Genomic DNA, 15,796 nt, shown 5'->3' with positions numbered 1-15,796 from the left:
GTTTTTGATCAAATTAATGCAACCTTGTTGAGCATAAAAGACTTCTTACAAAAACATTAAAAACACTTACCCCGATGAAAATAAAATGAATTATTAAAAAAAAAAAAAAAATGATGCATGATACCATAAATAGTAACTAAGTCATTTGCATTTGTTCTCAAAAAGGCCGACTTGACTGTGTCCCAGATGTCCACAGGTAAAACACTCTTCTACAAAAAAAGGTCTAGAAGGATGTGGGCTGTAGGTGTGATAAGAATAATTTGTAAGAAATACCCTCCGCTAGAAATATAGTATACAATGAAACTAGCACCGCTTACTTGCAAGGCACATTCATTTTATAAATATTTTACATTCACCAACTTTTCAGTTAAATGGACACAAATAAGAAAAGACACCAAAATTGTGCATATTTTGTACTTTTACTTCTATTTCCATGCAAAATGCATATGTGGAGTATTTCCCCACTGACAGTGAAATAAATTTAGTGCATCTTTATCCAGGCAGTGCTTGTGAATCGTTCATGCTGTGAGTAGAGCTGAGGGGAACATTTTTTATAGTGATTAAAGCTCAGACAAGCATGTGCTCAACTAGTAAACTGGAAATGCAGATCCATTAGAGTACATCTAAGCAGAGTAATACTGACGTAACAGCACAGCTCAGGTTCCACTAAATCTGTGCAAACTCAAGTGATCATCTTAAGTGAGCAGATTAAATGTTAATCCCGTGTTCTGTTTACATACTTGACATTCTTCCAAGCATTTGGCGGTGTTCAAGAGTTAAGAAGAGATGTTTATGGGTTTAAGACAATGACATGGTGTCTTGTGGAATGTGTCGTCTTGTTTAAGAATTAGAAGCATCTGAGCTCATTTTTCCTTCTCGACTGACACCAGTTTGTGGTGTTCAGGTGTTCAGCTGCTTCTACAGATAGGGTAAATTGTGGTTGATCTATTGAGTGTGTGACAGCGCCCCAGCGCCTTGACCATATCCAAAGCCTTTTGGTCCAAAGCTTTTGGCATAGCAACCTGTGTAGAGCACAAGATGAGGAAGTTAGCATGACACCAATGGCAATGGTAAAGATTTTTACAAATCATGTAGAAATGTGAGTGGTGCTGGCCATGCAAATCTTTCCACCATGATTCTAGGGCTGAGTATTGACAGATTTTACAAATCAATTCTAATTCACAAGCTCTTGATTTGATTTTGATTAGTTTGGATCAAGTACAGTATGTACATTTTCCTTAAAAAATTAAAATTCTGTCATCATTTCCTCTCCCTCGAAGTTGTTCCAAACCTGTATGAATCTTTCTTCTGTTGAACACAAAAGAAGATATTTTGAAGAATATGGGTTCAAAATCGTTGACCAAGTATGGGGGAAAAATACTGTGGAAGTCAGTGGATCCCATCAACTGTTTTGTTACCGACATTCTTCAAAATATCTTCTTTTGTGGATTTATGCTGATATCCAAACCACACTTTGCCAGGGGTGTTTCCAAACTTTTGGAGGGCAGTGTACATACGGTGGTGGATGTCATAAGTTGTTTTCATGAGATTTTATTCAAACACGAGACATCGCTCGCAGGTTAAATATATATTGAAAATGTAATATACTGCATATATTTATAAATGCTCCTCTCTAGAGTTATTCTTGCTAACTATCAAGTTTATGGAGAATAAATGGCTTTCCAGAGGTAGCCTAAATATAACATTATGCGACATTGTTTACATGCTGTTTTATTGATGACTATAAATCTGAGCTTGAAACACTGATTGAGCAATTACATGAGACATTATACATTTCAGTAAGTTGTACTGTATCATTCAACATACAATACCTTCTGATGTTTATTCATGTTTATTTTGTGCTGTAACTAGTGGTAAAGCGCAAGAGACGATTGGTTCATGTGCCCGCGCTGCCCTTTCACTTGAACTGAGGCGGCTACAGTGACATTAAAGCATGCTCATTAGGGGTGTGCACAAATAGTCGAATATTCGTTATGTAGCCTAATTAATATTCTAAAAATAAAAATACTATTCGAATTTTACTATGTTTCTTTGCTGGCCGTAAATGCAGTGAATGATAAAGCCTAAGCACTAAAACTCGCAATTATAACTAAATGCACCGGGTGGCGCTGTGGAGCATGTTTAACAAGTTCAGTTTATTTGATCGTCACATAATGTAGTCGTCTGCCTCGCGAAGTTTGGAATTACTTGGATGAAAATGATCTAACACAATGGAATTACTTTTGATCAAATGAATTAATGAAACTGAGTTATCATAATATCACCACCATATTGAGAAAGCACATTAAATGAGGAAAGACAGCTGTCCATCATTTACATTCACGACAGGTAGGCTAAGCGCAGCACCCTGAATGAGCTGAGAAGATAACTTATCTGATAGCAAAATGATTTTGAGACATATGCTTCCTTTAAATTTCGTCGAGGGACATATATTTACGAACAGAAAACACAAAGTGCTACTGTTAGAAACTTAGCTAGCATACCGTTATGTATTATCTTGTTTCTGCAACGTCTGTCAGTGCGGCTCGTTTTCTCGCCCAAGCATGTGGATAATATTATTGTTTTTCTCAACATGAACATGTGAAACAATATGAAAACGATAACCATAGGCTACTGTCTCGAGTGTATGTACGTTTTGTACGATAACTGGCACTGTCTGCTTTATAAGCGTTTTTCCCGTTCGCGCTGCTTGAGCCTAAATTCTTTTGTTCTTTAGGCCTATATATATATATATATATATATATATATATATATATATATATATATATATATATATATATATTTTTTTTTTTTGTTTGCACAAATTGTTTAATGCTTTAAACTAAAAGAAAACCATAAGATATAACGTAAGCTTGTTGTATATTGCCTAATCGTAAGCTTTTTCAGAAATGGTTACAAACTCTTGATGAATTAAAAAAAATATAAAATAAATAAAGTCATTCTTGTTTAAGGTAATTTAAATAAACGAATATTGGAATATTCGTTTTTTTTACGAGCCCAAATATTCGAATACAATATTTTGGAAAAATGCCCATCCCTAATGCTCATTAAACGGCATTTATTGTTTGAATTATGTGATAAAACTGATCTGAAAGCTGAGACTTTGTTACTTGGGTAAAGTTGGTTTTATATTCGCACATTCGGACATCCGTATTCAATAGCCTTGTTAATCACACTACATTGGACATTCAGTGGACATTCACAAGTAAATATGCCATTAAAACAATACTTGCCTATTTTGATCGACTGTGAAAAATGTTGTAAGTTGACAGTCGTTGGTTGTCAATATCATGTTGCTGCTTAAAATTCACAAACATTAATTTATTGCACATTTATTGGAAAGTCTGAATTTATCAGAAGCCCGAATGTGCGAATATAAAACCAACTTTACCCAAGTGACTTTGTTTTATATCAAAAGTAACAAAGCACAAAGTTTATTTTGAGATTTGGATGGGATGTGAAGAAATAACATTTTTTAAAATTAAATATTAATTCAAATGTATTATTCAACATTGTCAACTCAGTCCTTCTTGCGATCCCATTGCTAACATTTTCAGAATGTTTTTTAGAATCTTTGCTAGGGTGTTCTGTGCGGTTTCTTGGTGGGTTGCTTGACAAGAAAATAGACAGATAACATTGGATACTCTGCCTTTGCAGTAGATTTCTCCATCCTTGTCAGCTAAAGTTGTGGATTCCAGCCCCTTTCCGCACTTTGCACACCGGAAACAACCCCTGTGCCACGCCTGCAGAGGAAGGAAGGCAACAGTAACTTAATGCAAACCATGTCCAAAGTTTACAGAACCATAAATAGTGGCTTATTTAATTTAGTAATTTCTGCAATCGGCTTACATTTCCTCCCCCTATGACTTTTTCAGCCGCATAGACAGCCTTGCTACACCGTGGACAAACATCAGAGCCGCCAAGCTTTTGAGCGAACTTGGATGTGTTGGGGTTATTGGTTGGCCGGTGCTCTTGAGGCCTGCAATCAAGAGACACAATTTTGTTAAATTCCATTATCACTAAAACCCATTCCAAATCTGTCTGACTTTCTTTCTGCTGTGAAACACAAAAGAAGAAGCTTTGAAGAATGTTCATGCTGCTCTTTTCCATACAATGAAATCCAAGAGCTTTCAAGCTCCAAAAAGGGCAAAAAAGCCATAAAGATATTATAAGATATTATAAAGATATTATAAAAGTGGTCTTTGCAAATATATTCAGAATTTTCTGTAGTCATATGATTGCTTCATGTTCAGAATAAGGCAAAATTTAGGTAATTATTCACTGAAAATCTTGTTCTACATCCATGGTCAACATTCACTTTCATTGTATAGAAAAGAAGAGCTGGGATGCTTTGCTATAAATGTGTAAATTCAGGTTTAATCTTGTTTTTAGACATTTATAGCAGAACAACCAAGCAGAGGATCCAAGACATATAGATGGTTGCTTTATAAATCAGTCAGACGATGCATTTCCATATTCTCTAAGTGAGTGGTTCTTGGCCAGAATAAGCTAAAGTGTACATTATTCAGTCAAAAGTCTGAGCTTGTAAGACAACCATAAAATATGGAGTAATATTTAAGAATCAAAATGCAAAGCAATTGTATTCTTACTCCTCAGCTTTAATGCCCAGCGCCTCTCCTTTGTCCATGCTCAGAGTTCCTGCACCAGCGCCGTAGCCGTAGCCTTTGGGCCCATATTTTTTGCCGTAACAGGCCTTGCAGTAGATCTCATTCTCATGGACGGCCACTGTTGTGCTGTCTAGATTTTTCCTGCACACCACTGAAATTAAAAAGATGAGTGAAAATGACAAAATAACATAGATAAAAGTGTTCTGCAGTGACCTTGAGCTTCAAGATTTCAATGACAGTAACTTGTTTACCAAAGGAAACCTGTTGCTTTAGCCGATATAGATGCCTGAAGTGTGTTGAGCAGGAGGATATCATAATATATAATTGTTAGAAAGATATACATTATCTAGATGAGAAACTATGAATATGTTGTGTATTATATATGAAAATAATTGTATAACTACTTTCTTCTGAAATATTGATATGCAGTATATATCTATAGACTCTAGTTTTGTGCATTATGCGATCCTAAAGCCTTGTCTCTAGGAACACCTCGGCAGGGTGCTGTGTTTAAGTTTTTGATTAAAGAAGACAGTCTGTCTGGAATGCAGAGCCCTTTGAGGCCCCAATGTAGGGTAATATTATACATCACACAGTGGTTTATAAAGACAAACAGAAGAGGGCGCAAGAGGATAGTCTTTACTTCACATAGTAGTCTGAAACTGTTAGAAAAAGACCTGCCTTACCACCTGCCTGATTTGCATGCAATCCATCATAAACAGTATCCAGAATTAGAATTAGTTTCTTTTCCTGATAATTTACTCACCCCCATGTCATCCAAGATGTCCATGTCCTTTTTTCTTCAGTCAAAAAGAAATTAAGGTTTTTGAGGACAACATTCCAGGATTATTCTCCTTATAGTGAACTTCAATGGACTCCACTGTTGAAGGTCAAAATTAGTTTCAATGCAGCTTCAAAGGACTTTAAATGATACCAGACAAGGAATAAGGGTCTAATCTAGTGAAACCATCGGTCATTTTCCAAAAAAAATTTAAAGGTCCCGTTTTTCGTGGTTTTTTGAAGCTTTGATTGTGTTTATAGTGTGCAATATAACATGTGTTCATGTTTCGCGTGTAAAAAAACACAGTATTTTTCACATAATTTACTTATCTGTATACCGCTGTTTCCACTGTCATAAAAACGGGCTGATGACTTCCTTGTTCTATGAAGTCCCTCCTTCAGAAATACGTAACGAGTTCTGATTGTGCCAGCGGTTCCTGTGTTGTGATTCGACAGCAGCTTAGCGAACCTTGCCCGGAAAGGTCACGCCTCTTACCATAACGTGGAGATGCACGCGCTCAGTGTTATTGTAAACATGTCTTTAATTTTACCCTATCAATTTGAGCCGGAATCAGACCTGGTGATTGGACTGCGGGATGAAAATAACAGCGTTTCGACGACATGGCGACAAACACACTCTACAAACGCAACTCTTGTGTATTCCTGTGGGCGGAGGTTAGTCAAAAAACTGTTTTAGTGACGTCATTAAAGAAGGAAGTAGAGGGATGTAGTCCAAACTGGCCGTTCGATGTAGGCGACTTCTATTAAATAAAATATCTCGCTTGGCATTGAACTTTGAGCTTTAAAATTTTACAGATTTTATTTATACTCTTACAACAACATTACACACTAACTAAAGTTTGAAACATGGGATCACGAAGAACAGGGACCTTTAAATGTATATGCTTTATATAAACAAATGATTGCCTTCCAAGTGGTTCTGCCAAAACCGCACTTTCATATTCTTCAAAAAGCTTACGCTGTATGTCCTACGCCTTCCTTATTCAACTTACGGAACAAACGCAGCACCAGTTCCATTTTTTCACTAGATAAGAACCGATCGTTTCACTAGATAAGACCCTTATTCCTCGTCTGGTATCGTTTAAAGCCTTTTGAAGCTGCACTGAAACTGTAATTTTGACCTTCAACAGTGGAGTCCATTGAAGTCCACTATAAGGAGAATAATCCTGGAATGTTTTCATCAAAAACCTTAATTTCTTTTTGACTGAAGAAAGAAGGACATGGACATCTTGGATGACATGGGGGTGAGTAAATTATCAGAAAAATTTTATTTAAAAGTGAACCTAATCCTTTAATAATGAACTGATGTTAATGCCTAATTCTAACTTGCAAGAAGTATGCGACAAGACGGTTTGTGGTATCAAGACAATTTTATGTCATGGATATGTTACTATATTGCCTACTACTTTTCACACACACAAAGTGTGTACTTTTCCATTGTCAAAGAGCAAGCGTTTTACTGTGTATTTCGTAAACCAGTGGTCAACCCGCGGCCCGTCACGAATGAAAATGTGGCCCGCGATATGCAGACCACATTTTAAAAATAAATTCCACTTACTTTTTGTTTTTAAATTAAATTAAAATATATTAAATGAATATAAATTTGAACTCTAATGTTTTTTTTTGTCATATAAAATCATTTTGGTGATCATTAATTATTTTCAGACATGCGCAGACCAACTTATACTGTGTACTCATTAACAAACACTTACAAGCGTGCGCTTTGGCAAAATTCCAATAGTAGCCGTTATTTATAAATTTAGAGATCAAAATGGACAAATTTGTTATTACAGAAGAAAAAAGAAACGAAGGAACAGAGAACACATAGCAAACAAGAAGAGTTGTAGCAACAGCAGCGAAGGTAAGAAGAATGAAAGAATCAATGTTTGCTGTCAATGAGCGAGATGGGCAGCCTTGTTTGCTCTGTAGTAAAGTACTTGGCATGCAAAACCTACAATGTCAAAAGACGTGAATTCGATGTGTTTGTTTGATGTAGGCCTACTTGTATTTTAAATCAATGAAAATAACTGCATCGGCGCACCCGTGGCTGCTCCGCAAGGGATTGCGACGAGACAGAATGCTTGATATTGTCAGAAATTGTAAATTACAATGCGCTCAATGTTGTTTATAAAAAAAGAGTTGAGGAATATTTCATTAAAGGGTTAGTTCACCCAAAAATGAAAATTCTGTCATTTATTATTCACCCTCATGGCGTTCCACACCCTGTAAGACCTTCGTTAATCTTCAGAACACAAATTAAGATATTTTTGATTAAATCCGATGATTCAGTGAGGCCTCCATAGCCAGCAATGACATTTCCTCTCTCAAGATCCATTAATGTACTAAAAACATGTTTAAATCAGTTGATGTGAGTACAGCGGTTCAATATTAATATTATAAAGTGACGAGAATATTTTTGATTCATAATGCTCTGAAGCTTCCTGAAGCAGTGTTTTGAAATCGGCCAATGCTATATAAGTCGTTATTTAGTTTTTTTGGTGCACCAAAAATACTCTTGTTGCTTTATAATATTAATATTGAACCACTGTACTCACATTAACTGATTTAAATATGTTTTTAGTACCTTTATGGATCTTGAGAGAGGAAAGGTTATTGCTCCCTATGAAGGCCTCACGTAGCCATCGGATTTCAACAAAAATATCTTAAATTGTGTTCCGAAGATTAACAAAGGTCTTACGGGTGTGGAACGGCCATGAGGGTGAAGTAATAAATGACAGAATTTTCATTTTTGGATGAACTAACCCTTTAAGGCATTTGTGGCCTATATAACATTCTGTCATTGTTTGGTGATTGTTACGATGCTGTTGGAGAGAATTTACATCCAGAATTAAATAGTTACTTGTATACATTTTGTGTATGTTCATTGAGCATTATTTTCTGATGACTGTAATGTCAGTAAGTTAGTTTTTATTTGCTGGAATACAATGTTCTAATTTTCTGTGACATACTGTATATCAGGGGATTGTGTAATCTGAGTTTATTGAACAAGTGAGTTTCACTTTGATATGAAGAAGTTGCACTGCCTGTCACAACACTGAAACAAAAACAAATTTCTTATAGTATTTGTTGATTTTGCAGAGTGTGACAGAAATAAAATGTGTGCCATTTGTGATATGTGCCACCAGAAAACACAGACTTCTGTAAATGCAGCCATGAGACTTGCACTTGGACCATAGTGTGGCCCACTGGGAAAAAGGTTTCATGCAGTTTGCTTTTTCAGTACAGCTTTAAAAGCATTCTGGCACACGCTTTTCACCTCAGTGCAGTGTGCTGTGCCTGCTATTGTACAAAAGATGATAATTATTAACAGACAAATTATATAGGTCATGAGACATCAAAGAATTTGCCCTTGGTAAACTTTGTTAAACATACTGATCAGCTGGTATTGTGTAGACTCATGGCCCATGTCATGGAACTGGACACAGGAAAAAGAACAGGACTTACTGCACAGGAAACAGGATCGGTGGAAGCTCCGTCCTTCACACTGCACTTCCTCTGCAAAGTACACAGTTTTCTGGCAGCAGCCACATTTGTTTCCACCCCCAAGAGGCATCCTGCATCACACACAAACACACAGTAGAGTGGCTCACAACATATGTCCTGAAATAACCTATTTTTGGGGACCTCCTAATGGTCACCACAATAAAAACAACATAGGGTCTTAAATTCAAATCCAGAAAATGCATTGTTAAGGTTAAGTTTAGAGGTAGGTGTAGGATAAGGGTGTAGAATATCTAAAAACGATTGACGTCAATGAGAAGTCCTAAAGTTCTGTAAATACTATTTCTGTATACTAGTTCTGTAATTATAGTTGGTCTTTAGCACAGAAAAAAGGATAACTTTACAAAAAAGTGACATCAAACCACAAGAGAAAAATCATGCCAAAAAAGGCATTGAGATTAGTAAAGTGTGTATGTCTGAAATCTGAAACAGGGTGGTTCTGATATAAAAGGCTTTCAAAACCACATATTTGTTGTGATTCCAGAATACAGCTTGAACTTCACTGCAAGATTATGTGTTCCTTTTTCTAAATATTTCTCCTGCATTACTAAGATTCAGGAACTAAGAATACTAAGGGGTAGAAAAACAGCTTGAATATTCAATCTCATGTGGGCGGGAATGAAACGCACCTTTCCACTGATCACTGGTCAATTTAAAGATCAAACCATGCTGTCATCAGTTCTTTCTCAGCTCCAACAGATTAATAGTCTTCTGCTGCCACAGTTGAACTGATTCTTAAAGCGTTTTGTAAGAACTGAAAATATCTTAAGATATTTTAAAATGAACAAAGACATTTGCTTTACTGTTTTAACCCCCTCTCTCTTGCTACAAGGGCCATTTGGAAGGCACAAAGGTGCTGATAGTGATCAAGCCCTGTAGGCCAAGATGTGTGTACATCGGGGGTCTACAAATGGTCACACCTTTAGTACAGTGGGGGAAGTTTTAATCTTCTGATTGGTCAGTTTGAATGTCTCACATTTGAGTTTTGGTCACATGGTCAGGGAAGGGATAAAAGAAGATTGTAACTGTTGCTCTGGTCTCTTTGATACTCTGCTCTTCTTTCTTGGATCCTTGGATCTTGGGCACTCTCTTTCTCTCTCTCTCTCTCTCTCTCTCTCGCTCGCTCGCTCTTTCTCTTTCTCTCTCTCAGGTAACTTTTTACATACATGCTGTGTACGATTAATGGTATATGATTTTATCATCTCATACATCTATTTTGTGATTATTTTAAGTGTAACCATAATCAGATATTGTCATTAAACCCTTTCAATTACAAATGATGTGCTAACTAGTTTTGATTTAGTAACAATAATGTGCTCCCTATTGCAATACAATATTGTCACACTATAGCAACGCTCTCCCACATATTTTGCTATTATAACTGCGCTTATTTCCGTCATTGGTATAAGTTGCAGTGGGTGGTAATCGACAAGAAATGTACAGTTTTCTAACATCTTACTGATAAATTTTCTTTAGTCGCTCTGCAAACCTTACAGTCTGAACCGCTGTAGGAGTTACACCCTTACAGTCTCTTTCTTATCAAACAACCAGACTAACGAATGGCTTGTGTAACTGGTCCTACTCGACCCATTCTGAGTGGGATTCGAAACGGTGTCTCCGGCATGGGAGGCAAGCGCGCTATCAAGGACACTAAAGACCACAGTCCCTAGTGTCAGTTGCCAATGTGCCTCCAGATGAGTGAGGTTTAACCGCACAGTTCTTACTAGCTGGCCTCCGTTACACTCAACCCCCTAAACCTCACTCCCATCCGGTTCACAGCACCAACGTAACCCCTCTTGTTCTACTCGTCCCACTCCAAGCGTGATTCAAACCTGCATTCTGGCATGGGAGACGGGCACACCAACGAGGACGCTAATGACTGCAGTCCCAAGCGTCAATAACCAGTGCACCTCTTGAGGCCAGATGAGTGAGGTTTAACCGCACAGTTCTTACTAGCTGGCCTCCGTTACACTCAACCCCCTAAACCTCACTCCCATCCGGTTCACAGCACCAACGTAACCCCTCTTGTTCTACTCGTCCCACTCCGAGCGTGATTCAAACCTGCATATCTGGCATGGGAGACGGGAGCACCAACGAGGACGCTAATGACTGCAGTCCCAAGCGTCAATCACCAGTGCACCTCTTGAGGCCAGGGGAGTGAGGTTTGCCCGCACAGCTCTTACTAGCTGGCCTCCGTTACACTCACCCCCCTAAACCTCACTCCCACCCAGGCCACGGCACCAATGTAACCCTTTCGGTTCTACTCACCCACACCGAGTGTGATTTGAACCAGCATTTCCGACATTGGGAGGCGGGTGCACTAGCAAGGACGCTAAAGACCGCAGTCCCTAGTATCAGTCGCCAGTGTGCCTCTTGAGGCTAGGGAAGTGAGGTTTACCCACATAGCTCTTACTAGCTGGCCTCCATTACACTCACCCCCCTAAACCTCACTCCCATCCAGGCCACGGCACCAATGTAACCCCTTCGGTTCTACTCGTCCACTCTGAGTGTGATTCGAACCAGCATTTCCGGCATTGGGAGGTGGGTGCACTAACAAGGATGCTAAAGACTGCAGTCCCTAGTATCAGTCGCCAGTGTGCCTCTTGAGGCCAGGGGAGTGAGGTTTAACCGCGCAGCTCTTACTAGCCTCTGTTACACTCACCTGCCTCACTCTCATCCGGGTCACGACACCAATGTATCTCCTCTGGTTCTATTCACCTTGCTCTGAGCGTTATTCAAGCCAGCGTTTCCTGCAAGGGGAGTGGGTGCACTAACAAGGATGCTAAAGACTGCAGTCACTAGTATCAGTCGCCAGTGTGCCTCTTGAGGCCAGGGGAGTGAGGTTTACCCACACAGCTCTTACTAGCTGGCCTTAGTTTACACTAACCCCCTAAACTTCACTCCCATCTGGGTCATGGCACCAATGTAACCCCTCTGGTTCCACTCGCCCCGCTCTGAGTGTGTTTCGAACCAGCATTTCTGGCATTGGGAGGCGGGTGCACTAACAAGGATGCTAAAGACCGCAGTCCCTAGTGTCAGTTGCCAGTGTGCCTCTTGAGGCCAGAGGAGTGAGGTTTACCTGCACAACTCATACTAGCTGGCCTCCGTTACACTTGACAAACCACACCAAAGCAGAGCCTACAAGGCTTTCTTCTGTGTAGGCATAAATTCAGCAACCAACAGGTGAAACATTAGTTTATCTCATAAATATTAATATACTTCACATCTGCACCCACAACTACCCCATAGCCTACATCTTTGAGCACCCTGCCTGTTTTACTTAGCTGACCAACAATCAAAATCTGTGTGGTTACATTCTAGTGAAGTGCAGATGAGTATCAATCTAAAGGTAGGGTAGGCAATTTGTTTTATAAACACTTTTTGTTATACTCTCTTCATATCCTGATAGCAATCAATAATAGAAGTGGTCTAAATATTAAAAAATGTACATATATCTTCTGTGGAAGTCTTAGGATCAAAAAATGTTCATCTAATCGTTGCATTCAGTCCTGTCAACATATGTATTTCCATACCTCCTCACACTTGCTTGCTTAGACATCACAAATCATCAGCGCAATAAAGGCTATGCAGAGTTATAGACAGACAGTCACTGAGTGCCAAAAACAGTAGCTGTCTTTTACAGTTCCTCTTGAACCAAAACAACGATCTTATGCTGCACTCACACCATCATAACCGTAATTACAAGATGGTAACCCGTGACGTTCTGTTAACACTATTAATGCCAAAATGAATCTGCATCAGTCAGGTGGTACACGTAGAGCTCTGTAAGTTGTTTACGTTGATTATTATTGTAATATTATGTGCTTTGAGACACAAGGTAGTTTAACGCCATCTCTCGTGAAGCTTTGCAGACTTTGGTTTTGGAGATGCTCTGAAGGGAGGGTGGGATCTTATGCTTTCAAAGCTAGCTTGCTATTGCTAGCCATTCCAAAATTGCTTACCCTATTTAAGTGTAAATATGCAGCAGTCTTAACTTTTGTTCAGAGCCTGCATTGAGGCAGACACACAAAACAGAACAAAGCAAAAACAAATCTGCCCTGAGACTCACACATAACAATAAACAAATCAAATAAAACCCCAAACAACACAAAACAAAATATGAATAATTTATTTTGGTTTTAGTCCCAATATGGGTTCTGGATTTTGAAATTCTCTAAAATAAAAAAATAAAATTCTCTAAAATAAAATAAGAGTTATTTTGTTTTTTTGTTTTTTTGGGGTCATGGAGTCATTGTGGGTTTTGTAATGCAAAATTCTCATTGAATTTCAATACCTTTGATAATGAATCAAGTTCCTCTGATCTGCTGTAATTCCTGGGAAATGTCTCATTGATTTTGTCCATAAAAGGGCTTGTTGGTTGTAATCTAGACATTCCTGCATAGTTCTGATGTCTCCAGTCTAAACACTAACTCCAGCCCCTGACTCCAAACATGTTGGGTTGTCATGGATGTGAGGAAATGACACAGCCACACATACAGATAACATTCTCTAGTTTAGTACACGCCTGTTAAACATACCAAGACAGAAATGCCTATTTCCCTTTATTTCACAAACAGTGCAGAAGGTCATAAAAAGTTTGATAGCCAGACTTGAGGATGTTTGACAGTATTTTGATAACCCTGTGAAAGTGTTTTAGGCAGTGGCAGTTGAATCTGATTAAATCTACTCCACACTTCCTTTGATATCAGAATTCTCAGAGTTTTCTGGATGCCTACAATTTAATCCACTGTGCCGCATTAGTTTCATTTCCCTCTGGAGAAAGCCAAGGTCACTGCATGTTTCCAAGCTCACCCACAAAAGCCATAAACCCAGATACAGTCTAAACTCAATAAAAAAAAACACACACCTATTGTATAGGGCCATAGGCAGAGGGTGAACTAACTACTAACTCCAGGGTAAGGCTAAAGCACTTCCCCTTTAAAAACACATTTAAATAGATTTCCTTGAAATAGTTTCAGTTAGGTGTCACTGCAAAAATTTCACATCCCAGCATAAACGCTCCTGATACATTATTTAGTATTAGAGCATCTATGTCCATTTTTTTCAGGGCTAACTTAAGCACATCTGATTGGCCATTGCATTCAAGAAATCAACAAATATGTATGTGATTGTCTACACGCTTATCGCCGCAAAAATGCGTTGTAAATAGAAACCTTTGACTGTCTCCAAAGCGTTTGCCAGATATGTTTTGCCAATATGCTATTATTACAGAGAAAACTGATTCTAGACCAGCAGTTATGGGCAGATTTTCCTTCTAAATGCTCTGCCTAAGACTAGGACTGGATGTCACCTGCTGTTTATAACCAATTTAAAAATCTAAATTGAGTTTCATGTGAAATGTTGTTGTTGTTGTTGTTGTTTTTTCCCCATGTCTTAACCCTCACATTGTGTTCCAGTCATTTTGACCTGGAGAGGGGTTTCTTTTTTCCAAAAATGCTAGTTAATGCTATGACATTGGACTAAAACTTTCTGACACACAGGGTATATCAAGTTTTTTTTTTTTTTTTTATAATAATTTTCCCCACCTTGTGACACTTGTGGTGTTTCGGGTCAAAAACATCCTACAGCAAATTGCTTATGGATCTCTCATTATGCTGTGTTATTGGATTGGATTCAAGCTTTTTATTATCTTCTTGTTTTCTTTTAATTTGCACAGGTTTTGTATTTCTTTTTGGAACTAATTGATTGTAGACCTCATTGATCTGAGCTTATGCAATTCAAAAAAAGTTTTGGTAAATAAGCTTGAGTGAACTTTTTCTAGTTGCGTAAGCTCAGATCAATGAGACCTTCTATCAATCGATAACCTGTGAGAATTGAAAGAAAACAAGCTGACAAAAAGTTGGAATCCCATATTATGTGAGATTTACAAGACGTTTTAAAGACTTTTGTCTGAGAACACCAAATTAGGTAAAGGATTTTCAACACAGCACAAGGGTTTTAAATGAAAGCTCAGTTTAAAAGTCTAGGTCTTCTTTTTGAGAATCTGAGTCAAAATGTTCATTCTCAGACTGAATGATTTTCAGAGTTCAGTTATTCTACTAGAAAACAAGACTAGACAAGTCACATTCCTGATTCCAGATCAAAAAGAAGTTAAGTAGCAATAGTTTGTCACTGTGAGAGAGAAGAATTGGACTTAGTGAAGTTGTTGCTTCTCTGCCAAGAATTTTGTCAGCTCAACAAAACCGAACAGTTCTGATGAGATGGAAAGAATTTAAAGAATTACAGGAAAACAAAACCTCAAAAAGCCTTACAAGCTGCACACAAGTTTGCAGAGCCATTACGCAAGAGAAGCGGAAAAGGCATGTAGATTACAAAAAAGACTGTGAAGAGCTGCTTACCTGAAGTGATTGTTGGTAGGTATGTGGATATGGACAGAAAATCTACAGTCAAAGTCCAACTGACTGTGGGAATGAGAACAGCTTCTTCTGTCCTAACACATGCAATCTTAGTCAAAATTCAGCGCAGGAGCTCAGGGTGGGGCAGTGAGGGAAGTGAGTCTGACTATGAGCTGTGGTTAGATGTTAAAGGAACAGCAGCACCTCATGACCCTGCTCTCTGACGCCCCCCTCTGTGGCTCACACACATCTATTCATCCTGAACGCGACCTGTCACACATGGGTGCTCTAAGACAGGAGGAAAAATGTCACAAAAAAAAAAAAAAAAAAAAAATATATATATATATATATATATATATATATATATATATATATATATATATTATTATTAGGGCCCGAGCACCGATGGTGTGAGGACCCTATTGTAATTGCTCAGCCAATTATTCTTCTTCTCCGAAATGAATCGCA

At 38.2% G+C, this 15,796-nt stretch overlaps 1 protein-coding gene across 1 annotated transcript; it reads right to left on the bottom strand.

The window, feature by feature from the left end:
- Window positions 1–400: 400 nt before the first annotated feature.
- csrp1a (cysteine and glycine-rich protein 1a) lies at window positions 401–15,502 on the bottom strand. Its single transcript, XM_048178417.1, has 6 exons — window positions 15,332–15,502; window positions 8,916–9,025; window positions 4,632–4,800; window positions 3,871–4,000; window positions 3,671–3,764; window positions 401–1,022 (listed from the first exon to the last, which is right to left on the bottom strand). The coding sequence occupies exons 2-6, from the start codon at window positions 9,022–9,024 to the stop codon at window positions 946–948; spliced, it is 579 nt and encodes a 192-aa protein (XP_048034374.1). The 5' UTR covers window position 9,025; window positions 15,332–15,502; the 3' UTR covers window positions 401–945.
- Between the last annotated feature and the right edge of the window lie 294 nt (window positions 15,503–15,796).

Source organism: Megalobrama amblycephala, linkage group LG24, assembly GCF_018812025.1.
Source record: "Megalobrama amblycephala isolate DHTTF-2021 linkage group LG24, ASM1881202v1, whole genome shotgun sequence".
Lineage (NCBI taxonomy): Eukaryota > Metazoa > Chordata > Actinopteri > Cypriniformes > Xenocyprididae > Megalobrama > Megalobrama amblycephala.
The sequence above is the reverse complement of the archived record's forward strand: the minus strand, read 5'-3'. Positions and strand labels throughout refer to the sequence as shown.

What these genes read in the sequence shown, in the direction of transcription:
- csrp1a (XM_048178417.1), bottom strand. Translation starts at nt 9,024, where the DNA reads ATGCCTCTTGGGGGTGGAAACAAATGTGGCTGCTGCCAGAAAACTGTG. An exon ending in CTGGGCATTAAAGCTGAGGA is followed by an intron (nt 4,001 to 4,631) that starts GTAAGAATACAA and finishes TCTTGATTGCAG; the next exon opens with GCCTCAAGAGCACCGGCCAA. An exon ending in TGGAGAAATCTACTGCAAAG is followed by an intron (nt 1,023 to 3,670) that starts GCAGAGTATCCA and finishes TGCTCTACACAG; the next exon opens with GTTGCTATGCCAAAAGCTTT.